Below are 27,082 nucleotides of genomic sequence, written 5' to 3' on the forward strand. Positions count from 1 at the left end.
TAAAAAAATACTTATTGCCCTGGCATTGGTGAGGGTATTTTGTCCATTTATCATCACGTGGTCCTAATTGGCCTTAGTAGGGAATTCTCATCTGTTTGGTCTTTAGGTAGCATCACTGCCCTTGCTGTGTCCACCATGGCTGTCATATCTCACACCTTCTCTGTGGACTTTAGTACAAACTCTAGGCTTCCAAACTCTTCAGTCTTCCAACTCTGGCTCTTAAAGTCCAGATGTTTGAGAACCAAAATCTTCTTGGTCTCTATAGTCAAAAACCATGGATCTTTATGCAATTTTCTCTACTTTGAGTTAAAATAAGGCTGTTTGGAAGTCAGAATTAGGCAATATTTTTCTTTTAATATAGATTCTATTCTCATCTTCCTAAAAGGATCAAGAGCTGTGGGACAACAGAAGTGATCAGGAGGAAACTCATTCAAAATATTGTTATATTACTCAGGAATCCCACATAGAGATGGGCAATTTAGGGAATTTTCAGGGTAATTTTGACTATATAAGCTAGCTATAGATCCTAACTGCACAATAGAATGCTATCCCTCTGAATGTGTTAGAAACATCCTCCTGTCAATACGTATTATAGTTTCCTGAGGCACTCTTTATTTTCTTTCATAGCACTTACCAAATATATAGTTAAGTATATTTTAATGTATGCCATTATTAATGACCTTTCTTCTCTCTAGTTTTTAAACTCTGTGAGGGTAAGGACTATGCTTGTTTTGCTCATCACTGGATTGATTCCGAGTGCCCTGAGTCTAATACTTAGAAATTGCTCATAAAAATTTGTGGAATGAATAAATAAATGAATGGATTAACCAAGGAATATCAAATAGTGGAGTACTAATAGAAAGGGGCTCTTGTGTTCTTAGGTAAGAGTTTACCAAAGTATGAAGTTATCTTTATTGTTATTGGTACCCATGCAAAAACCTTTGATTTTTTGGAGGTGGGTTGATATCCAGCCAGAATATATCAGCATGGTGTCTCTTTTGATTGGCTGATTCCTGTGCTATGCCAGCTCATATGTATTTTGTACGTCATCTCTATTGAGAAATATTTTCATTCTGAAATGATCACACTAATAGTCAATTGTTTAATTAATTAGAGGGAAATGGGCATTTAAGATAAATAAATTATCACTTTATTATTAATTTGTTATCACTGTACTTCATGAAAGGATGAAGGAAGTCAATATATCTTCAAAGATACTTCAGAAGTATAAAATGTACACATATCTTGAAAATGAACGTGGTAAATTATTTTAAAAAGCTTTTAGAGTGACTTAGTTCAATCTGTCAGTACCCCAAAAACTAAGGTGCTAGAATAAATATTCTAAACTAAACACTGTAGATCATTTAAATGCTGTAGATTACTTGAGAAAACCCTCAACAGAAAGACAGGTGAGAAATGTGGGGAAAGGGAAATAAATGAGCACTCACTTTGTGTCAGAAAAAATTGGAGTAGGTTTTACTCTTAGAAACAACCTATAGCATTCATATTTCCTCATAGTATACATCAATATCTTTAGAGTCATAAAATTTCTGAATGTTTTCTTGATGACTAAACCTGTTTCCTTCTCTGTCTGAGGCATTATTCTGAAAGTACACGGTGTGTTTTATTCTTTGTTTAGCAAGACAAGGACATTCTATGTTAAAGAATGTGTATGTACATAATAATGGATATTTCTGATGAAAGTTTTATATTTTCATTTTCGTTTTAGTGTATATTTGCCTCTAATGTCCCAGTGCAAACACAGAAATAAAGAACATAGAGCTTCAGTCCAGACACCCGATCAAAAAACAGATTTCTTCATTAAATAGTCATTGTCTCCAGCATGGTAAAACTGGTCATTTTGGAGGGTGAGCTAATACGTCCTTTTTCTAGAGGCAAGACCATGTAACACCGTGACACTTGACTGAGCAAGACAGCTGCCTACCTGTACGACTTCAGTGCCTTTTTGCCCCAGATCTTACCTGGGTCCTATTAGTTCCTTTGAAGGCTGAAGTAGGGCTTTATTCTTTTAACTTAAATTCTGATCACTATTAAAATACGTACATTTCTTCTCCTCCCCTTCCCTGGGAACTCTTCAAACTATTTGCAGTCATTTAAAGCTTAATGAACTGTTTCTGAACTCTTCTGAGAAGCAGGCTTGGGTGGGTCATACAGAAGCACCAGGAAAGAGGTTAAGCCCCCTGTAGGGGACAGCAAGTCTGTGCAGAGTAGCAGGTCAGTAAATGCACAGGAGGGCTGAGAATGAGAGGATTAGGGTGATCACTGATGCCGAAGAGCCCGTTCCATATTTTTGCGAATCTGTATGATTAAACAATTTGCTTTAGTTTACTAAAAAAATGCATGTCTTAGATTGACAATTAAATATTTGAAGAAATGATTTTTGGTTTGAATTTTCTATTTTTCTTCCCAACTAGAAGAGTATCATAGACAGTAGCCCATATGAAGGTAATAAAATTAAAGAAATATGAAATTTTGATGAATTGTTTCTGCAAAAGTTATTTCTCGAAAGTAGGTAAAAGCACTTTTGAACAGATTCACTTTTTCTCATGTCACAGGGGTGCTGTTTAATAAATTACTTTTCTTGGGTACTAAGAGCCAACTTTATTCATCTGAAAGGTTAATGTGTCTGTTCAAAGTGTCCAAGTTATTCCCAGAGAATAATTTATGCACTGAAAATCTGTTTTATTTGGGAAATGCCTAAAGAGAAAAAAAAAAAGTGCAGTACAAATTAAACACAGGTAGATGTGGTAGTTCATAAATGAAGTTGTTTTTCTTCCCCCGATCTTTATTTATATGGACTGATTTATATCCCTGACCATTTAAAATTTCAAAACTCCCTCTCCTCCGCCCCAGAATTTCCTATCATTCCTTTTACTTTTTCTCCATAGCACTAATTGTAAATATACTCTGTATTCCACTTATAGATTTCATTTTCTTCTGACTTCCTTCACTAGAATGTAAGTTCTATGCAAATAATTCTTTCTGATTGCATTACCTCAGCTCCCCTGGACACTACCAGGCACGTGTCAGCATTCAATAATATTTGATAAATGAATGTAGGAATAAATCAATATTGATTAAATTTACCAAGTAATCACCAAATTTCCATTTGAGGTACTGTTGTAAGGGTCATTTTCTGGAAGGCAATGCCATATAATAGTTGAGGGTAGTTTCTGGAGTCATTGTGCGTTGAATCTTTTTTTAAAATTTTTATTGGAGTATAGTTGCTTTACAATGTTGTGTTAGTTTCTGCTGTACTGCAAAGTGAATCAGCTATATGTATACTTATATCCCCTCTTTTTTGGATTTCCTTCCCATTTAGGTCACCACAAAGCATTGAGTAGAGTTCCCTGTGCTATACAGTAGGTTCTCATTAGTTATTTATTTTATACATAGTATTGTATATATGTCAATTCCACTCTCCCAATTCACCCGCCTTTCCCCCCTTGGTGTCCATACACTTGTTCTCTATGGCTGTGTCTCTACTTCTGCTTTGCAAATAGGTTCATCTGTAGCATTTTTCTAGATTCCACATATATGTATTAATGTACAGTATTTGTTTTTCTCTTTCTGACTTAATGCTGTATGACAGTCTCTAGATCCATCCATGTCTCTGCAAATGGCACAATTTTGTTCCTTCTGATGGCTGAGTAATATTCCATTGTATGTATGTACCACATCTTCTTTATCCATTCCTCTGTTGATGGACATTTAGGTTGCTTCCATGACCTGGCTATTGTACATGGTGCTGCAATGAACACTGGGGTGCATGTATCTCTTTGAATTATGGTTTTCTCTGGGTATATGCCCAGGAGTGGGATTTCTGGATCATATGATGTGTACATTGAATCTTGATTCTCATACTGGTCATCTGTTTAACCTTGGGCAAATTCCCTAACATTTCTGTGCCTCAGTTTTTTCATCTCAGAATAAGGAGAATAATTTACCTGTATCATGGTTAGAAAATATACTTAGAAAATATGGTTAGAAAGGTGCTTAAAAAAACATTCTGGTGCATAATCAGCCCTTAACAGTCACTGGCAGTATCATTAAATCAATTTGTGAAAATAATAATATTTTTATGCACTCTGAATAAGTGAAATAAAGTCATGACAAGTATGTAGATATTAAAAATATTTTGCCTCAGTCATCTGAAGCACTTAGCTCAAAGCATATTTTAAGAATTCATTATTAATATAATTTACTTTCTGAAAATTAACAAGACATTAATTTGGTTTATTTGACAAACTCCAATTAAGTCGAACAGAGTATTACAATAATTCCAAAGATCAAGCTTAGTTTTGAATTCTTCTCTGTCATTTACTAGGTCTGTGACCCTGGGCAAGTCAATTAAAAACCTTGACTTCAGTTTCCACATTAGTAACATGGGTGAAAATTAAATCTATGTTAGTAGTTGAATATTAAATGTAGCACAGAATCTGGCACTTAACAGATCTTAATAAAAGGAGGGTCAAAAAAAGATTATTAAATGTATAAAACCTAGAGAACAGTGTGACAGAACTATCTCAATTTATATAAAACTGAGTGAGAATTAAAAGTGAAATTATGTTTTTCTGACTCCAAGTTCAATCTTAAGCAAATAAATTAGAAATTCATATTTTAGAAGAAGTTATTTTAAAATGAGAACTTAGTATGAGAAATATTGACATTTGATAGCAAGTCACTCAGCATATGACTTCCTTTGTATCACTAAGTATAAAACACAGAGCCTCAATACCAGTTTAAGAGATGCAAGTGTCTCTTTAAAATCAACACTTCTGAATTCCTTAAAATTCAATGTTATACGTACAATCCTCTCCCTCCCCTATCGCAATCAATTTAAATTTATGGAGGTACTGAGTTAAGAAATATGTACAAAAGCCTTGTGATACATGTCTTCAAGGTCATTGTTATCTAAGAATGTGTTACTAATGTTTTGTAATATTGACCACGTCAGACAGTTTTGTACAACACTGTTAAGCACCGAAGTAGGGTCATTGGATGCTGCACTTAGTGATGGTGGAGAAGATGGGAAATGCTTCTGCTCAGGTTCTCTAATCAGAGTTTGCTGGAGCCACAATGGGACAGCAAGCATTTCAGGTCCCAGGGTAAACCAGACACTGGGTTCTACCTTGTGACATGAAGCTCAACTAAGATTTTTAAGCCAGATCAAGACTGGAGTACACATGTCTAGAATCGCACATGCCCAGGAGCTGGGGAGTCTGAGCAAACAAGACATTATGCTTTAATGAGTGTAAAGAATCTCAACACAGTCTCCAAACCCCAAGCACTCCCATTTCAGAAAAAAATTCTAGAAACTGTGGCAAGTAACATCTCCAAGCTTGCTACTACTGTGAGTTGATAGTCAAGTTTTCTATGTACAGAGCAAATGATGGAGATAGGATTGAGGATGGGGAGTGTACAAGAAAATAGTTCATTAACTCCCAAAGTCTTGAAAATGCCATGAGCACTGCCAATGTTATAGGGATCAGAATGTGGATACTGCCTATACAAAAGTTGTGGTGTCCTTCAAAATTCCCCTGCTTAATGTACCATAATATTAAAACACAGACCAATACAAATAATATTATAAATATAATAATGTGATGCAACTAATCAGGGCTGTTACTGGCCCATGGGACACCTTTGTATTGTGCAGTCTAGCTCCAGAGCATGTGGCTTAGTCAAAGGAGCACAGACCCTGTCACCATCCCTCTCCATGGGATTGAGAGTGCCTTATGTCCAGACTGTGCTATGTTCTTTACGTGTTTGTAGTTTATAAAGTCTTATGATCATCATCTTGGTTTTCAAATGCTAAATCTAGAGAACGCCTGAGGGGGAATTTGAATCTGTATCTGCTGATATCAAAATCAGTGGATTTTCTGTTAAAGCAAGCTGCCTTCTACCTCTACCTTCTTCTTGTCAAAAAATATTTATTAAGAGTTTTAATCTCTATGACAGAGCTCTAAGTCTTATTCAAAGTGTAGAGATATGTCTTTTGGACAACCTCAGATCTGATCTAATGTTGTAAAGCAAAGACTTTACTACTGCTATTAGTGGTCCATTTCAAGTAGCACGTGTTTCTTAACCATTTTTGCTAAACATAGATGTGTCCAGTTTAGTCTGTAGTAATAATTCTCACTGTTTCCACAATCAGGACCTCCTTTCCCTTTTTAAAAAATAATTTTCTTCCTCACAATGCCCATATTATTCAATACATCTATTAAACAAATTGCATTCACTATGTAAGAATTTGTTTATTTTTATATGAAAAGATCTAATAAAGGGTACACGATTTTAAAAGCTAAAGAAAACAACTGATGATAAATGGCAACCAAAATAATATGAAATTTATTTAATAACAGATGATATTTAGGTAGCTTGTGCAGCAAGCTCTTATCAGAAAGTTCTGGAGTTGAATTCTAGTCCCTCCACTTATTTTCCATGTCACTTTAGCATCCTGAGACTTATTTTTCCTTTTCTATACATGGAGTGGTGATTCCAGCATCATCCAGTGTTTATAAGGATTTGAATGAGAGACTATAGGTAAATGATCTGGCAACACACTGCCTTCTTTGTATACAGCATCCACTCAATAAGCATTATTTTTCTCCTGTGAGACAATATAAAAGCTAGAAAGCCTTTTTGAATAATAAAAATAACTCACTCTTGAAAATTCCTGACTCTGAATCCGTAGGGACGGGAGACTTCTTTAGATTGAGAGACAACAGTGTGAGTCTAGAGTCTCCAGTGCCTTCTAGGAGTTAATGGGACCCATCATGAGAAGGAAGCGGCGGGGCATTGCATTGCTGTGTGTGTGATGGGATGTACCATTCAGACACAAGCTGCTGTCTTTCCTAAAAGTCTTCCAAAGACTCCAAAAGAGCAAGGCTGTCTTCGTCTATTTGGAGTGTCCTGAGGAGCTAGACATTGAAGTCATAGGCATGGCCAAGAGACCCCAGGGTCTGGGTCAGCCATTTGTGTGAGTCTTCTGTTTCTGGAGTGTCCTAGCGGATCAGAGCTAACCAGACATGTGGCTGTTCTTCCTAAAGTGACTAGGTTTGTGCCTCAGTGGTATGTTATAGTGCGTAAGGAAGGAAGCTCCTGTTTAATTAATAGTTTTTGTGTCTATTTTGGGGAGTAAACTCATGCTTTCCTTTCCCACATCCTCACCAAAGTGACTTTGTTCACCATAAACATGTTCTACTAAAATGACAATTCAAAAGCAAGATGTATTTCCTTCCTTTTGCTAAAGACTTGATTGATCATCTAAGGGCAGATCTTTAAGGACAGCTAAAACATCTTTTTTTCCCCCAAGCCCAAAGCTTTAAAAATGCAATAAATTATTTGAATAAGCCATATGCAGTTTTATTTTCTTTTTGTTTTTTATACATAGACCAAAACCACCAACCCAAAAGATTTTTTTCCAGTGCACAAACTATGCTCTGAGAATAAGTTGGGCACTTCTGGAAGATATTTTAACTTTATCAGGACAATAAAAGGCCATAAAGGAAAAAAAATTAAATACCAGACTGACTGGAGTTTAAGTATTAAAGTCAATTTATATTTATTTGTTCAATACACACTGACAATTTCCATTACACTCTCCTAAGAATTCAAGGTTTTCATACTTCTGTATCAATTATCAACCACCAGTGAGCAGCCATTGGAGAAACCAGGATGTCATTCTACACGTAGTATTTTTCTGTTCTCCCTTTTGCTTTATTCCTGTGTTTCCTAGGAAAATGATATACAAACCATTGATTTTGAGAAGTAGTAGTATCCTGGAATTCCTTTGTTGAGAGGAAATTTTTCTTGACATTATTTGGTCATTGAGAGAATTGAGAATTCTCTGAAAATCAACTCTTGAATGTTAAATCCCTCTGACTATGGATATTGGTACTTTAAAGGGTAGCATTGCCTCCAAATCAGTCAGTCTGCCTAGCTATGCTGTTCTAATCTGCTAAATACTTGGTTTGAGTTCTTCCTATTTATAATAAAAATCTTTCTTTTGCAAATGTTATGATTTATATCTTAGTTCTTCTACTACAAAAGCCTAGCTTTGTCACGCTTGCAAACTGGAGTCAAAGAATAAAAATAATTTTGAAATATTGTAGCCAAAATCTCTGCCTCATTGTTGATAATTATTTCTGATAATCCTTAGGTCTTTAATGAGCTTTGCCTGCATGGATGTAGACAGCCTGCCTATCCAACAGTGAGTTGAGATCAGCCTCAGTCTTCCCAGCAAGTGAGAGTGAAGGCTGGTGATGTCCACGTGAAAAGTAACTCTTTTCTAGGTTTTGCAATGGAACGGATATGGTTGCTCTTGCTTCTAACAATTAGAGTGCTTCCAGGGTCTGCTCAGTTCAATGGCTACAATTGTGACACCAACCTCCACAGTAGATTTCCTGGTAAGTCTGAACCCAATCTTTTCTCTAATTGTATCTGGAAAGAGCGATTATGTTTGAATAGTAAATCATTTAAATACATATGGAAAATGAGGGGGATATCTGTCTATATTAAGTGGATGTTAACAAATGGCAAATGACAAAAGACATTTTTCTGAAGTTGTAACATAACCACATTAACATACAAAGTGTTCATTGTAGTTTATATTATTATAATCACTGCTCACAGATGTGAAAATATTGGCTAATGGTTGTTAAAATTGGGAGAGGCTAATGTCATTCAAAATTTGTCTAATTGAGGGATGTTTTTCTCATAAATTACTTCAGACTTTAAAAATTGCCCTTATATGCTGATAAATTTATTTAGGAAGAATACTCAGAAAATGACTGTGAAATATTATGCAATACTCAAAAAAATACTATTTCAATGAAATGTTGGTCACCACCAAAGTACGCACGCCAGCTTCAGAATGCATTTCATAGCAACCCATCAATATTATGACAGACATGAGATTTTGACCATATCGATGGACGTGTCCCACAGGTTCCTAAAATCTGCACTTTTTAGAGGTAATTTAAGGTTTCACTTAAGTAGTCATCTTTTTACATCAGCTAAAGTTATAGAACCACAGTTCAATAGTTACAAAATAAGAACTAGATGATCTGAAACTACTTTTCTACTTATGTATTGCAAACTGAAATACCTTCTGCAATGTTTTACATGCTCCTGTGTTTGGAGCATGCCAGAGTAACAACGCACCTGCATAGAGCAATCAGTAGGTAGTTAGGTAGTTGATGTGAAGTTTCTAATTTATTTGAGGAGAGGTAATCTGGCTTGCTCCTGAATAAAGACAAGAGTATGTAGGAATGGCTTCATGAGCCCAGACCTAGTATGAAAGTACTTGACAGGTTTAGTAAAATAAGGAGGTCAGGATGGGGAATGTCCAAAGACAAGTTTACGAAGATAAGTTAAGGCATGGTTCTTAATGATTTTGAATACCACAAATGATAGGATTTTTCTTTTTTTACTATGGAAAATTGCAAACATATGCAAAAGTAGAGATTAGTAAAAAAGCACTCATAGTAATCATACAGCTTCATCAGTTGTCAACATTTATAAATTTTGTTTATCTCTCCATCTCACTACCTCCATCTCTGAAATATTTAAAAATAAATTCATTATTCATGTTTCATTATATATATAAGTGAAAAGAACTTTAAAAAGTCATTACACTTGTATATCTAATAAACTTAACAATAATTACTCAATATCATCTTATACTCAGCCAATTTGCCTCTAAATCCACATGGTGCATTTGTTGACGTGTTTCTTAAGTCTGTCTTAATTTATAGAAGTCCCTTGCTTTTCTAAAATGCCATTTATCTCTTTAAATAATTTGGTGATTTGTTTCTTGGAATTCCAACACTCTGGATCTGGTTGACTGTAACTCTTATGTGTCATTTAACATGCTTCTCTTTTCCTGTATAACCTGTCAACTAATGAGAGCTAGAGGTTTGAATAAATTCAGGTTCAGTTGTTTTGGCAAGGATACTTTTTGTATTATTTGTGTAATAAAAGTGTTTTGTCTTCATTTTGTAAGCAATGAAGAGCCATTGCATCTTTTTAAACATACCTTTTTAAGAATTTGATGTGGTCACATTTTGTTTCAGAAAGCAGACGTTGGGGAAAGTATGAAGGACAGAATCAAGTTAGAAGAGACTAGAGGCAGAGAGAAATGTCACAAAGGCAGTGACAATGGAAGCAGTAGAAGGAGACAGTTATTAAGAGATGCAGTATTTTGTGGTGGACTCCCCAGAACTTGAGAACTGATTTGACTTGGGAAGTGAGAGAAAGAGAAGGCTAGAGGCTGTTTTGAACTTAGATAACTGGATGTCGATACTGTTAACTGAAGCCAAAAGTATAGGGCATTTGCATGTTTTAGAAAGGAAGTTTGGGTTCGAAAATAATGACTTTGAAGTGCTCTTAGAGAGTAGAGTGGCAGCGTCTACTCAGAAGTAGGAAATATGGACCTGGGTCCGAGGAGAGAGGTTGAAACCAAGAATAGCTGTGTGAGAGTTGAATCCCTGTGCAGTGAGTGAGCAATGAATGAGGGGTAGGAAAAGGAAAGTTGTGGAAATAGACTACTATTTAAATAACCTGGTGGTGAAAGAAAGGGAGGAGTAAACTGAGCCAGCAGTTTAAATGAGAAAGGAGATTTTTGGATTAGAGGACTAGAGACACCTGAGTCTACATGAGCAAAGGGAAAGTATTCAGAGACTAGGAATACTAACAAAGAAATAATTGATGTAATGAGGAAAGAAAATATGGAAGAGATCAAAGGTACAGGTGGAGGAGTTACCTTGGAAAAGTGGCAGCTGTTTGTTTGATTTAGGAGAGAAGAGAAATAAAAGAGGCAGAGAAGTTGAGAGATGCTAATTATGTTCATCTTCGTGGTTGAAGTGGAAGGCAGAGGCCCTCAGAGAGTGAGGGGCAGAGGCCTGGCTGGGACCTGGGAAGGGTAGTCAAGTCTTACCCTGTTATGGATAAAAGAGAAGGCCAGAATGTGAGAAGATTGCTCGGCAGAGAGGAACTAGCTGATGATGTATTATACTTGTAAAGGTAAATAAAACCTGTAAATAAGCCAAGGAGTGACTAGGACAGCAAAAGGAAGTATTTTTCATATGGTAAAATTTAAAAATTATGTTAAAACTTCCATTTACAGTGGTGCCCACTGACCATCAGCGTCAAAATCACCTGAGATAGTCGTTCAGTGTGGACTTCACTGCTTTCCCCCAGATATGTAGTATCAGAATCTCTGAATATGGTGCTGGGAATTTGTATTTTAAATCCTGCAGATGACTCTCATATGCATTATGACTGAGAACAGCTGACGGTATTCTATTACTTTCTTGAATCCATTATTCCAGTTAAAAGCACAGTCATGTTTGGGGAAATATAACTAAAAACAAAATCTTCTCCCAACCCAAAAATTCTTTCCACAAAGATAGTAGAAATGAGAACACATTTATCATTGAATAAGCATTAAACCAGAATGTGATGCTCAACACAGGCAATTCATTAAAAGTTTGCAAAGACAGAAAGGAATCTCACTCTTTTACATAGTCAAGCAGAGGCAACCCATTGCATACATGTTTTCAAAATAAATAATAATTAGTTCTCAAGTAAGAGGACTTGACAGCACCATTTGTCATGTATAGTTCGTCCTGAATTTATCTGGTAATTGAGGTGACCATCTGTGTTAGTGTAGTAGCTTTCTCCAGAGGGAAGATAAAATTCTCATATCTTTATGAAAGGAGGTACTTTTGTGATTTGGAGCAAGGCTCCCACGGAAGTGAGGCTCCCACCGTCCCCAGACTGTGAGATAAGGATACTATTTTCCTTGATGTTTACATTTCTAAGAGATGGTTCCCAAGTCCTTGAGAAAGACGTCCCTGCATCATAAAGCTGACAAAAGTCCTATCTAATTTTCAAAAGGATTTATATACATTTCAAGGAGAAGAGAAAGTACTTACAAGTTTTCTGATATAAATGGTCTCTTCCTTTATTTTCAACAGGGAGAATTAAACCTCTTATTTTTAATTTGTATTTGTCCTTACGCATGTTAGCACTTTTAGTACTTTTGGGCTTAGACAAAAAATATCCAAACTTTCCAAATTTATACACACACACACACATTGTTGCAATTTAAAATTTATATTAAAAAAACCCCTAAAATTCAGATAAATCAAAAGTTCCATGAGAGGCTTTAAGTTTATATGGGTAGTCTTTTCAAGTAAGCCCATTTTTGCAGGTTGTGTGCAAAAGACCAGAGTGAGCAAATAAAGCCTGAAGGTTAATTGCTCACTCCCCTCTTGACCTGTGGCTTCTCTTCCACATCAGGATCACCCTTGATGTCATTAGGAGCTCCACAAGCTGCTCAGATACTAAGCAATGGGCTAGAATGAGAATGAGTCTGGCAAAGGAGAGGAGCTATCTAAATGCAAAGTAATGTTAATAATGATGAGAGTAATCATCTCACCCTATCTGACCTTTGCTGTTTCATGACATTAGAACTATTTTCTTTAATTTCCATGCCATTTTTCCTTAAGCCAAGGGAACCACCATGGCCTAATTCATTTTAAATTTAAAGGGATACCATTTAATTTTAAAGGTAGTTAACTCTTGCCTATCTAAGCTAGTAGCAGGGAATAGACTCATGCCCAACTGACATTATAATTATGCTGTTCCAAGAATAAAATGCAATCCATAGTTGACTTTTAGAGTACCAAAGAATTATTTGGTCAAAGTGAAACATACAGATAAATGCATTTGGCCTCTGCAACTAATGGATACCTTCTGGAACCAGCCCCTCTTTTAGAAGACGGTATATGTAAGGGTCGGCCTAAACTTTCAAGCCTCTAAAGAAGTCTTTAATGATAAAGGCACAATCAAGGAGAGATTAGGTTAATGACACCAGAAACTTTGTGGCCTGACATTGTTTTATGGTGAACTAACCAGTCATGGGAAACTGAACGTAAGTCTATGTTTTATGACTTGTCATTTTGTATTCTGTTTGAAATAGTGCTAAGAAGGAATAAATTCCATGTATAGAATGCTAGGCACATTATGTAATTCTCTCTTTTATTTCTTACAATAAACCTACAAAACTTTTTAATTTTTACTTTATGATATGGAGAGTGAGGATTAGAATTTTTCTAATACTGCAAAGCTAGCAATTGTCAGAGATATAACACTAGAGCTCTTTCCATCAAACCATGATGCCTTAAAGTGAATCTTGAATACTAAGTTTAAAAAATGATTTATACCAAAAACCAAAAATCCAATTACAAGTGGGCAAATGAATAGACATTTTTCCAAAGAAGACATACAGATGGACAGTAGGCATATGAAAATGTGCTCACTAATCCTCAAGGAAATACAAATTAAAACCACAATGAGATATCACCTTACACCTGTCAGAATAGCTATCATCAAAAAGACAACAGATAAATACTGGTGAGAATGTGGGAAAAGGGAACCCTTGTGCACTGCTGGTAGAAATGTAAATTGGTGCAGCAATTATGGAAAACAGTTTAAAGATTCCTCAAAAAATAAAAATGAACTACCGTATGATCCAGCAATTCCATTTCTGGGTATATATCTAAAGGAAACAAAATCATTATGTCAAGGAGACATCTGTACCCTATGTTCACTGCAGCATTATTTACAGTAGCTGAGACATGGAAACAACCAAAGTGTTTATCAACAGATGAATGGATAAAGTTGTGAGATACACACACACACACACACACACACACACACACACACAAACACACACACACAATGGAATACTATTCAACTATAAAAAAGAAGGAAATCCTGCCATTTGTGACAACGTGGATGGACTGCAAATGTTATTATGCTAAGTGAAATGTCATACAGAGAAAGACAAATACTATACGATCTCATTTATATGTGGAATCTAAAAAACAAAAGCAAAACTCATAGAAAATGAGAAGAGATTTGTGCTTACCAGATGGCAGGGGTGGGGGCATGGGAGAATGGATCAAAGTGGTCAAAAGGTACAAACTTCACACTATAAGATAAATAAATACTGGGGATGTAATGTACAACATGATGATTATAGTTAACACTGATGTATGCTATATTTAAAATATATTAAAAGTTGCTAAGAGAGTAAATCCTCAAAGTTCTCATGACAAGGAAAAAAGCATTTTTTTCCTTTTTTTTGTATCTATATGAATGATGGATATTAATTAAACTTATTTGGTAATCATTTCACACTAAGTGTAAGTCAAGTCATTATGCTGTCACCTTAAACTTATATAATGCCGTATGTCAATTGTATCTCAATAAAACTAAAATTTTAAAATTATGTGTAAATGGAGAATCACAATGGAAACTGCTACATTAAAGAATTTGAAAAATCATATGGTAGGAAAATTTGTTTAGCTTTTTCAGGACCAGCTTGACTAAGGAAATTTTTTCTCTGATAATATTTATTAATATTTCAATGAGTACCAGTGTTCCCCAGGAAATAAAATAGAGAATCACCTATTTCAGTGATAGACTTCATGGGCAGGTCAAGTAAAATGAGCTGCCTGATTTTGTGTTAGGCTTTGCTTAACCATTGCACTGTTCTGTGCCCAAAGACAAAGTAAGAGTGGATTATGGAATAATTATCCCAGGGAATACGTTCTGTCTCTGTAGGTAAGAAAGGCCAATTCTGCTGCCTTCCTACATAGTAGCAGTGTTTTGGTCTCCAAGCTGTGAAGAGGATACCTGCTTTCGCTTTGCAGCTGTGACTGCAATTACTACACCAGATGAGGCAGAAGAACTGATCGAGACAGCGATTGCAGATCACATCCTGATTATCACATTCAGTGATAAAGTGCAGTGGAGAGAAGAGGAATTAGTCAGCAAGTTCAGTGACTGAACAATTCAGAGTTCTGAATTGTTCTTCTTTATTTTAATAACAAAGTTCCTTATTGCATGGATTCTTCATTTCCTCTACTTGTATAAGTAAAACCTATATGCTTTTTTCTGCTTGAAAAAGATGACCAAACTCTTCTAGTTCTAGCAGGTGTGAATAGAAGCCTGCAAAGTTTATCGAGGACTGCGTATGCATTTCTTTCAGCCCTGCAGACAACAGCTTGCATTTGCTAATGAGAAACAGAAGGGGAAAACTGAGGTGGTGAGGAACCTGTTCAATACAGAGGGGAAACCTGAATTCCTAATCCACTTTAAATTCTTCATCAGCTGCTGGTATTTTGGGTAGATGAAATATCAATACCCCTTTTAAACTTCTTGCTCAGTATTGTATAAAAACTTGAGGAGAATTAACTTGAAAAATTGTGTTAAAACAACAAATATAACATGTTTTCTAAGCAATTTTAAGTTTATGTAGTGCCAAATATTGCTACTCTCATTTTACAGAGATAGAAGTAAAAATGATATATAAATTACTTGTATAATCTGCTAAGATTATATAGTCTTGGAATATCTCTTGGAGTCCAGGAAATAAATTAGAGTTGACCTTCCATATCCATGGGTTCCACATCTGTGGATTCAACCAACCTCAATGAAAATATTCAGAAAAAAAATTCCAGAAAGTTCCAAAAAGCACAACTTGAATTTGCTGCATGCCAGCAAACATTTATATAGCATTTACATTGTATTTACAGCTATTTACATAACATTTACATCATATTAGGTATTATAAGTAATCTAAAGATGATTTAAAATATATAGGAAGATGTGCATAGGTTATATGCAAATACTGCATATGCCATTTTATGTAAGGGATTTCAGCATCCATGGATTTCTTTTAAATTTTGGTATCCAAGGGTGGTCCTGGAATCAATCCCCCGTGGATACTGAGGGATGAGTGTCCTTTATTTCCAGGTGAGATTTCTGTGGTACTACAAAGCAGCGCAGTCTTCAGCATACAGGAAAGACTCCTCCTATTATACTGAATAGGTTTTGGTTCATACAATCAGTTTTAAACCAATGCTACCTTTAAGTATGTATAAACCAGCCCATGGATCCAGGTGCAATCATATTCATGGGAATACCTGCATCTGAGCTGCACAGAGCCGTCAGTTGCTCACAATAGACTCACGCAGCCTCACTCTTCTCTTTCAATTGTTTCGAGGAGTGCCCAGGGCCTAGTTGCCATTTGAGGTAACTGTCCTGCTCCTCTGGTTATTAAACTGCTATGGTTTGTAGCATGGGGTAGAGGTGGGGAAGGAGAAGACTGACCCTCTTCCCAATTTTATTTCACACATTGCCACCTGAGCACTAAAGTAGAGTCATTTGGGTTCAGTCTCACAAAGCCTTTCACAACCCTCTTTCATTGTAATTCAAACCAGTTAGTTCCTCAAAAAGGAAGGGACTCAGACACACACCCATGCCCTTTACAATTTGTTTCTCTCTCTTCCCTGTCCCTTTTTCATCCAAACCTCTCCCTCTTGTAAGCCTATAAATCATACAGTTTGGTGGGAGTGCTTAATCCCACCTGATAGAACCCACCTAAGGATTACTTCCTGCCCAATCAAAATGTATAGTTATGACTAAGTAACTCAGTTGGTTAAGAGACTTGTGTAGGGGAGGAAAGATAATTTTCCCTCTACCCTTCTAGGTTCTTAGCTGAAGCCCCCTATAATAAAAGACAGATTAATAGAAAAAAACAAATAGAAGTTTAATAACATGTAAACCTCCTATATTCATGGGTGATACCCAGGAAAACGGAGTAACTCCCTGAAATGGCCCAAGCCACTACCTTAAATACCATCTCAAGCTAAAGACAAAAGAGATGGTGGTGGTGGGGAAGCCAGTTATGGGAGGTCATCAGGTAAATCACAGTAAACAGGAGTATGGTTGTTATGCAGATTTAGGTCTGTAGCCTCCTTTGTAAGAGTTTCTGGAGGTTTAGTTCCCCTCTTCCTTCCTGGTACAGAGAAGGAGATGCACTTACAAATGGAGATTTCCCTTATAAATGTAAATGTCTCTTTCAGAAGAGTAACTTCCATTTGTTTTCAGGGATTCTTCTATGTCTGCCATTTCTGTTTTCTTTTTTTAAAAAAATATTTATTTATTTATTTTGTTGCACTGGGTCTTAGTTGTGGCATGTGGGCTGCTTAATTGTGACATGCAAACTCTTAGTTGCAGAATGCATGTGGGATCTATTTCCCTGACTAGGGATTGAACCTGGGCCCCCTGCATTGGGAGTGCAGCCTTAACCTCTGCGCCACCAGGGAAATCTCTGCTGTTTCTTAAAAATAATCAATTTAAGGTAACCCTTATGCCAAAGAGGCATATTTTGGGGTGGCATATTCTGCTCCCCTTCACTTGCAACATTGGCATCACCTGGGAGCTTGTGAGAAATGTAAAGACACGCCCCATCCCAGATCTACTGAATCAGAATCTGCATTTTAATAAGATTCTGTATAATGCATATTCATATGAAGTGCTGATTGGAGTGTGGTACTCATGATGTCTTGCCAGCTTTATGTTGTTACATACCAGAGTGTTTATGCCAACCCCAACTGGCTGTCACGCACTTGCTTGCTGTTAATGACAGTAGGGATTAGCAAATCCATTGCTGTTAAGGGGAAATGATTTAAAAAATTTATTATTAATAATAAAGCAAGATAATTAATTGCCAGACTAATGCACTTAAAAAAGCTAAATACCTAAACAAATAGCAAAAATCTATTAATTTCATATTATTTAGTGTGTTGAATTAGAAAATATCTGACATAGAGAATTTTGATGTTCCTCTAAAAGTCTGAAAACAGGAATCATCTCAGGCAGTTGGCAGAGTACAGATAGGAAATATGAGTTCTGGATGAACAGTCAAGATGAACCTATATCATTGAGCACATATTTTCTTTGTGAATCTTGAAAGTTGATATTAAAAAGTTAGGGGCTTACTAACTTTTTAGGAAGTGGTTGCCGCGGTGGTTGGGAGTCCGCCTGCTGATGCAGGGGACGCGGGTTCGTGCCCCGGTCCGGGAGGATCCCACGTGCCCGCGCGTGAGCCGTGGCCGCTGGGCCTGTGTGTCCGGAGCCTGTGCTCTGCAATGGGAAAGGCCACGGCAGTGAGAGGCCCGCGTACCGAAAAAAAAAAAAAAAAAAAGTTAGAAATCATACATGCTGTTTGTGAAAGAGTTTAATTAAACATTTTAATAAACACTTGCTGAATGTTTGTTAGGCACTCTGGGAAAACCCAGAGCTTTCAATGAGTTCATAATCTAGTGGGAAAGCAAATATCCACTCCCAGGTATAATGTAGGTGATATTGTAGACTCATAGTTAACGTGATGTGGGGTAGAGCGGAAGAGAATGACTATATATCATTGGAAAAATGAAGTCTTACAAAAGGAAGCCTTAGAAATTGTTTTGCTTTTCTCAGCCCATTTCTATTACCTGAGTGCTCTCAATGGGTATTTCATCTATTATTATTGTTTATAATTGATGTACTGAGTATTGGTGATTATCAAATTTATACTTCTTACTCTTTTCTATCCTCTAAATATTAGACTCTTATTTCCAACTACCTGCTGTATATTTCTGCTTGAATGTCCCATATGTACCTCAGCCTCTCAAAAACTGAGCTCATCATCTTTTTCCTTCCTGTATTCCTTATCCCAGGGAATAATCCACCCAGTCACTAATGCTAGAAACTTGACCATAAGTTTGACATCCCCTTCTCTTCATGCCATCATCTAATCAATTTCTTATAAAATTTAGCCAGTTGGAACTGTTTCATTTCTTCTCAACAGTCCCTTCCAAACAGCTGTGCCCTACCAAGACATGGTTGTATATAACGTGGTATTCAAACCTCTATCATGTCATTATCAACTGCATTGCAATTGTCTGGTTTTTTCTCTGTGTCCTTTACCCAACCATGAGTTCCTTGAAGTGAAGGAGTCCTGTTAATGTCTTTATCCTCAGAGTTTAGCACAGAGACTAACGTACTGTATATAAACAAATGCTTTTTTTGGATACTTTGTTAACATGAAGTGGCATGTAGTTTAGATCTTGAAAATAAATAGGACCAAATAGCCTCTAGCTTGTGTAAAACTGATGGCACTGATTTTGTGTGTTCAACTCCTGTGCACCCCACCCTTTTTTTACAATCTACACTGACACCCAGAATTGCTTTTCATACAGATTTTTACATTTTCAGGTCAATAGTGAAGGAACATTTTGAGCCACTGCACTGCAGTGCTGAGTTCAGTTCAATTCTGGAGTGTTTGTGTTGCAGAATATATGTGTGCAAATTATTTGAATACTTGCATTGATCTGTGCCCTTATTAATCCAGGTAACAATTAGAACACGTTAAATATTCTGACACTACTGAAAGAAAATGTAGGTCTCAAACTTAATAGTATTGATATGAGATAAAAATCATTCCATGTATCAAAAATTAGGAATCATTAGCCTCATCTGGATGCAATTGGATGTAAGCTAGTTGAGTATGGAATTGTTGAGAAAAAGAAAATAGATATATTTGTTAAATATGTGAATCATATGCTGAGAATATATTGTCATTAATTATGTCTAAAGAGAAAAGTATATTAGGTGTTCTAGGAATGGAACTTTCTTGGAGATAAATAGGTAGAGTGATGTTTTTATTCACATATACAGAATTGGATCCATTTCCTTTTTACTCCATTTATATGGTAACCATATTCTATGAACCCCATATCAGGCTATGTTTTTGTACATGGTGAGATAGATGGTGACAGGATATTTAGTGTGACAGGATATTTAAATTTGCATAATTTTAGAAAATCTGAGACAAACTCATTGCCTGATTGGTAGGTAAGAGGAGTGCAGAACATCTCTTTATTTTTATCTGAATTCAATTGAATACTGCATTTTTAAATTTTCTATGAATAACTTAGCTTGGTTAAATATCAGGGGAAAAATCACCCTTTTGGCAGCATACCGGCACATAAACTCTGTATGCAAGCCTACCATTTTAGACATACTTAGTATCTTTAGACAGAAAACACTAGAAACCAAACATCTAAAGATGTTTATTCCTTGATTATTTTTTGTCATTAGCTTGTATTCATTGGATTGTTTAATACTGCAGTGTTGTTCAAAGGGATATTACAATTCAGGCCAGGGATTGAACAATAAAAAGCCTAAAAAAAATTAGTTGTTGAGAGCAACTGTTATTCAGTAACTGAAAAAAATTTCTCTACTTTTCGCAGAAATTGCTCTTTGGCAACTTGAAGTAGCATTTTTGTTTCCCTCAAAGCCTCACAAATGGAAAAGTTGTGCTGAATAGATGTCTTTAGTATCTACAACCAGGGAAAAATGTGTTCCTTGGAAGGGACAGTGAAAAGTCTTTAGAAAGCTAGTTTAGGATGGATTTGAACAGATCCTTTCTTACACTGTAAAGTCTTTAGTTTGTTATCATTTCTCCAAGTGGGATCAGCTTGTAGCAAATTCAGTTCCACTGCAGGGGTTACAAGTCTCCAGTTATAAAGCAGAAAACGGAAGAGAGCACTATGTCTGGACAAAGCAATCACTGCCATTGTTAAGCTAGCATAGGCATCAATTAATTCTCAAACAAAGGTGAGGAAGCTAAAATCTTCAGTTGGTTTAAGTTAAGGGAGTGATACCTCTTTTGTAACATATTTAATGATATGTATTAACTTCCATACATTTAGGGTATGCCAAGTAATGCAATGATACTCATTCTCTATTTCCCCAAGCATAAAGAGTTCTTAGTGCACGGTCTAGTAGTTGAGAATTTGATTTCACATTTAAGTAGATATTTTGCTACCTTACAGAGACCATTTTGTATGTGAAGGTTTCCTGTGATCTTGCCTATGTGCTTGCTACTTGGCCTCATTGCCTACCATTTCCTCCTTGCTTTTTAAATTCAAATGAACTGTCCAGCTCCTAACCAGCCTAAGCATATTTATTTCACACTTCTGTCATCATTCATGCTGTCCCCTTTGTGCTGTAAGTTTCCCACTCCTTTTTGTAGCTAACTCCTACCGATACTTCAAAACTCAGTTCAATGCCATCTTCTCCAGGAAGCTGTTCCTAATCAACTGGTCTGGGTAAGGTTCTCTTTCAATGCCACCCCATGGTTCTCTGTCCAATCTTTCTTAAATGTGGGCCACATCTACCTCCTCTTATGGACTGTGATCTACCTAAGAAAAAGGACCACTACTTTGTACATCCTTAGTGCAGTCTATTGCCCCATACTTTATGTGATTAATTAATTAATTACTCACTGGAGTACATCAATGAATATCATAGCTTCCTGCTTTCTGGGACTTTCAATTTGTTGAGAAGACAATTATACAAATACATATATGATTCCAAGTCAATACGACAACATAAGACAGAGTAGCATAATTTAGATTTGGGATCAGGAAAGTCTTTGGGAAAAAGACAATGAAATTCAAGACCTGAGGGATGAGTAGGAGTTCCTCAGACAAAGATTGGGAATAGGAGAAGCATCCTACGGAGGGGAAAAAACTGATTGAAGGTCATGTGTAACCTATATTAGGCTTTTTAAAATACAGTATTTTATTGAGGAATAACATAAAATAAAATGCAGCAATTTTAAGGGTGTGGCTTGAAATTTTAACATATGTATACACTCATGTTATCACCACTCAGATTGATAGAGAACAATTTTATCACCCTCCAAATTTTCCTTGTTTCCCCTATTCTAGACAGTTTTCCTTCAGAGGTAACCACTATTCTGGCCTCTATGATTCAGTGTGATACATTTAAAGAACTGAACAGAGTTCAGTGAAACAGATGTAGGGAGTAAGGAGGATAGTAGAGAGGAGATGAGAATGCAGAGGTAGGCAGGTGGTGGATCACAGAGAGTCTTGAGGACCTGGTTCAAGATTTGGACTTTTGGCCTGAGTGAAATGAATAGCTGTTGAAGATCTTTGCAAAGAGGTAACATGATTGGATTCACGTTTTAACAGCTGTACTAATCAGAGGGCATTAAGAGTTGAAATAAACGAACCAGTTAGGAGGTGAATGTAATATTCTAGGGAAAATATAATTATGGCATAGACCAAGGAATAGCATAAAGATGGAGAAAAATCACCAGATTTAAGATGTAATTTGAAGTTTGAATGTTTGAAACATTCAAACGTTTGTTAAAATGAACTCATTATTTTAATAAGAGCATCATTTAAAAATTATAGTTGCATTTGAACAGCTAATGTTGTTGAAAGCTAATAGAGATATTCTCCCAATTTTAAGTCATATTTATTATTTTCTGTGTTGGCAAAGTATGCTTCATCTGTGGGTTATCATTTTATTTTCCACCTACAAGGGGAATATTGCTTGGGGTTTTCTGTACCAAGCAGCCTAATATTTGCCTTTTGGCCATGAAAAAGATTTTCCATCTTTCTATCTTTTGCTATGAAAAAAATTTTTCTTTTTTGTATTGAGTTTAAAATCATAATCAAATATAGGAATTTCCACTTTGATTGATTCATATCCTCAAAATATGACTCACTTTACCAACAAAAAGCCAGTATGCAGAATAAACACTCCAAAGAAATATGCTGTTGAACACTTTTACCCATAGATTAGAACTGATATATTTAAGCAAATTAACTTTATGCCAAAAAGTCATGAATGACATTTACATATTACTTAGATCATTTACCAAAAAAATATTTTATTATGCTTGTTTTTCCTTTTTTGAACAATCAAGGTGATTTCTCCAAACAGCCTAATCCATTTTTATTTGTTTGTTTTCACACTTTGAAAACCAGATGTATGTTTCAGATTCTTTATCTCAGTGGTAAAAAATAAGAGTGGTTAAAAAGTAGTAAGCTTACTGTATTAATTTCCTAAGTCTGCTGTAACAATGTGGCATAAACAGAGTGACTTCAAACAACAGAAATTTATTTTCTCGCAATTCCGGAGGCTGGAAGTTAAAAATCAAGGTATCAGTAGGACTAAACTCCATCTGAGACTCTGGACAGAATCCTTCTTGGCCTCTTCCCAGCTTCTGGTGGTTTGCTGGCAGTCTTTGCTATTCCTTGGCTTGTAGGTGTGTCACCCCAATTCTCTGTCTTCACATGGCATTCTTCCTGTGTCTCTGTCTCTTCACATGATACTTCTTTTAGAAGAACACCAGTAATATTGGAGTAGAGACCCACCCTACTCCAGTATGACCTCATCTAAACTAATTACCACATTCTGAGGTACTGGGGGTTAAGATTCAATGTATCTTTTTTTTTTTTCTGGAGGGAGGGAAACAATTCAATCTGTAACAGTTACCAAAACCAATAAAACTGAAAGCTTCTGACACTGGGGAATTGCCTAGCAACAGCCAAATTCTCCATTTTCTACATATATTTTCCTCATTACATGCAGAAAAATAACTAAATAGAGACATGAAAATCTTGTGTGTGGAGTGTGTGTGTGTGTGTGTTTGTGTGTGTGTGCCTGCTCACCTCTATAGACCTGGAATGGATCCCATCACTGATAACTCATGGAATCATGGAAAACTGCAAATTGTGTATTTACATTTTCATGCCTAGTTAATTGCTTTTATTCAGGCATAGTTATTGGCAAATTTTTCTTAGGGTAGACTGCATGTCTGACTGTAATATCAACAGATAAGTTTTCATTCTCTTCCTCTCTAGCATAATTTAATAAAATAAAATGGAATCTGGATAGATGGCTTTTGTTTATACATCCTGGATAAGATGGGTTACAAAACACCAAAGTGCTCAACAATTTGGCTTAGGATGGATTTTAACTGCTTCTTCCTTACACTTGAGAAAATGCATCATTTGTAGTGAGGCTCACTGCTCTAGACAGGTGATCTAAATAATTCAGTTCCTCTCTTCTGAATTTCCTCCGTGGCCTGATTTTTTCCACTCAATTCTCCAATCATTTTACACTACCCAATAAACATTTAATGCACATCCACTGTGTACCGGGCACAAGGAAACAGAGATACACTATAATCTCTACACTCAAAGATCTCTCCTGAAATAACTAAATCAAAGACTATTTTTCCTAATACTTTCACGTTGAATTATGGTGTATTCAAGTATAGGAATGAGTTAAACAGACCATGGGGATGAAAATACCTCAGGGGATGGTAAAGTTATTCTTGGACCCCATGCTGTGCTTTCGTGATTTGTTTGTTTTTTTATATTTTTTATTTCAGCTGAAAGAGACATCAATGTCTACTGTGGGGTCCAGGCCATTACAATGAAGATTAATTTTTGCACAGTACTTTTCTCCGGTTATTCTGAAACAGACCTGGCACTGAACGGAAGGCATGGGGATTCCCACTGCAGGGGGTTCATCAATAACAACACCTTTCCTGCAGTGGTCATTTTCATCATCCATCTCAGCACCTTGGAGGGCTGTGGAAACAATTTAGTGGTAAGATTAGTGTGAAATTGTGTGCTAGGTTTGGGGATCATAACTAAAAAATCTCCCAATTTCATGAAATAATCAGAAGCCCAATCTGTCTTTCGAGAAAAAATTCCAATAAAACTGAACAAATAGCTTTCCTTTGCCTGTTTGAGGCTTCTGCTCCCAATCATACAATTTTATTTTCCAATAGTGGTTCTGTTTATTGTAGCTGGTGGTTGAGGGGGCTGAGATTAACTGTGCTACTCTAACCAACATTATTTTGTGTGAGTGATGCTGAGGAATATGTCTCTACAGTTATTATCTAATTATCTAATTATCTAATGATAATTAGCTATGTTCCTCATGCGTTTCATGGAAGTATCTTTTATGTTCCAGTGAGTTTGGCGATGGATCACTTGGCCTATTGCTTCTTAGTGACCTCATTCAGGAAGAAAGATGAAATATAGAATGAGAAACTTAGAATCTTCTAGGTTATCATGTTTACCACTGAATGATCCACACCACTGTTTTGTAAAAGAGGGCTGTTAGCATTTCCAGTGTGAAATTCTTCATCCTGTGGAACTGTCCTTTGAATTTCAAAATGTTATCATACACAGTCTTACCCATGAAATCCCAGGAGCACGCTCTCTCCAGTCATTGTGAAAATCAAAACACCACTTCAAATATTTCCACCTTGAGTGAGAACCACTAGTCTACACTATTCATTTATTTATGCATGCATTGAACACCAAAAATAGAATTGAAAGAGGCATTCACTCTCCTGGGAATTAAAATTAATTGAAGTAAAAATATTGTGATTTGGGGGGTGTTACACTAAAATTCATTTAGCACTATTTTTTCTTTTGCTTGTTTAAATATAGTCTTATTGGTTAATCCTAGCAAAGACAAAAAGAAGATTCAATGAGCGTGACCACTTAGCCCAGTGAAGAAGGAGAGATCAGTTTTTCCTCTTGATAAATTATTGTTTGGGATTAAGGGGAAAAGCTTGATTATTCTAAGGGCAGGGCTTTTAAGACGTGGTGGGAGATAGGAGACAGGAAAAAGAGATTTCTTTGAATCTCCTTTATCTTTTCCCGGAGGGCAGTTAGAATATTGTGCCCATGACCATTTCCAAGTCTACAGCTTGAGTATTGTTGACTCTTTTTATTGAAAACGTTTATTCATCTCTCTGGGTTGTGTGCAGAGAGGTTATGAAGTGGGCCTAAGGGAGAGTGAGGGAGAGGGATTCAGGTTGATTATTACACATCCAAGGTTCCGTGTGGAGGGAGGGGGCCCCTGTGGAGAGCAGCAGCCCTGCCCCTCCTCCCACGGTCGCCCAAGGCCTCTCCTTCAAGGAGCTCTCTACTCTTGACTTCAGTCTTACCCTGCTGCTGGGAAAACAATTTGGGAGAAATGCCAGACAAAGCCTGTGTGTGTGTGTGTGTGTGTGTGTGTGTGTGTGTGTGTGTGCGCGCGCGCGCGCGCGTGTGTGTGTGCGTGTGTGTGTGTGTGTGTGTGTGTACGTGTTCGTGTGTGTACCTTCATTTTTTTTTTAGAGCTGAATTACTCTGGTATAAAAATTGAGATATATATCATGTGTATATATATATAAATATATGTATATAATTTTTTTTCGCAGACAGAATTTGCACGTTTAGCTAGCCAGTCAGGCAAGCGATGTGTAGAGAGGAAGAATCACTTAGTTTTTTATTTTTGTCTTAGATGTCACCACCTTTGGAGTTTGCTCCAAGGATAGTCCTGTATGGGAAAAATTAAGTAGACTACTAAATCATCTGGATTAGAATCAAAATGTTTTCATTCATAATGATTTTGGTTCTCTTCATGAGTCAGCTAGATAATTGCTTCAGCTTTGCCCATGTGCTCCTAGGTTCATGTATAAAGGGTATTCTATTGTTGAAAATTAAATGTTACTGGTCTCCATAATATCTGCTAAAAATATTAATTGAGCATCATATTGTATTTGACATGGTGGGAGAAGCTCGATTGTATTATGAAGGTCAAGAACATTATTGATTATTCCTGAAATGCTGGTTCTTAAATTTTAGTGGGATTGGAGAAATGAAAGCTAATCAGTCCCAGGAAAATATACACATGGACAATATTTTTATATAAATTCTAGGAGTTCATGATCCCTCCGCAACCCAGCTAAGAACTATTGTCCTGGAAGGGGATGAGAATCTCCATGTACCACAGAGGAAGACCCTGAGAAGATCGACCCTAAGAAAATTTGTGACCTTAATTCATTTGTTCAGAATTTATCTTGAGGACCCCAAGATGCTGGTGTCACTGAGCTATGCTGAAGGGACAAAGGCAAACAAGACCAGGAGGGTCTCCTGCCCACAAAGAGCTCTGATTATGGATGGGGGTGTGCTGAGTCAGACTGCTCATGCACTGTGACTGCATGAATAGAAGCTGTGGGGTGTATCAGGAGAAGTTTCCAGGGAAGATGACATCCAGGGGAGGAATGGGATATGTCATGGTGAGGAGGGGAGAGTGGAGGCAGGAGGAGTATGCCCAAAGGCCAGAGCAACAAGGGCCTTGGGGCTGGGACATTATTAACCAAGAGTGGGAGCCTGGAGATGTGAAGCTAACATGGAAAACAAGATCAGATTAACAGGGGTCTTTTAGGCCATGCCACGGAATTTGGACTTTACCCATGAGTGTTTTCAAATTACTTGCTGTAGCACAACGAGTGACATATAGTCTCTCTACTTTCTTATTT

At 36.6% G+C, this 27,082-nt stretch overlaps 1 protein-coding gene across 1 annotated transcript in view; it reads left to right on the plus strand.

Annotated features, from left to right (window-relative positions):
• The first annotated feature begins 8,302 nt into the window (after positions 1-8,302).
• Positions 8,303-27,082, plus strand: part of ZPLD1 (zona pellucida like domain containing 1) — a 39,188-nt gene continuing 20,408 nt past the window's right edge. The window contains exons 1-2 of the mRNA XM_030861083.3: positions 8,303-8,432; positions 24,146-24,366. Coding sequence (XP_030716943.2) covers positions 8,327-8,432; positions 24,146-24,366 — 327 coding nt within the window. The 5' untranslated portion in view covers positions 8,303-8,326. The remainder of the gene's footprint in view (positions 8,433-24,145; positions 24,367-27,082) is intronic.

Source organism: Globicephala melas, chromosome 4 (assembly GCF_963455315.2).
Source record: "Globicephala melas chromosome 4, mGloMel1.2, whole genome shotgun sequence".
Lineage (NCBI taxonomy): Eukaryota > Metazoa > Chordata > Mammalia > Artiodactyla > Delphinidae > Globicephala > Globicephala melas.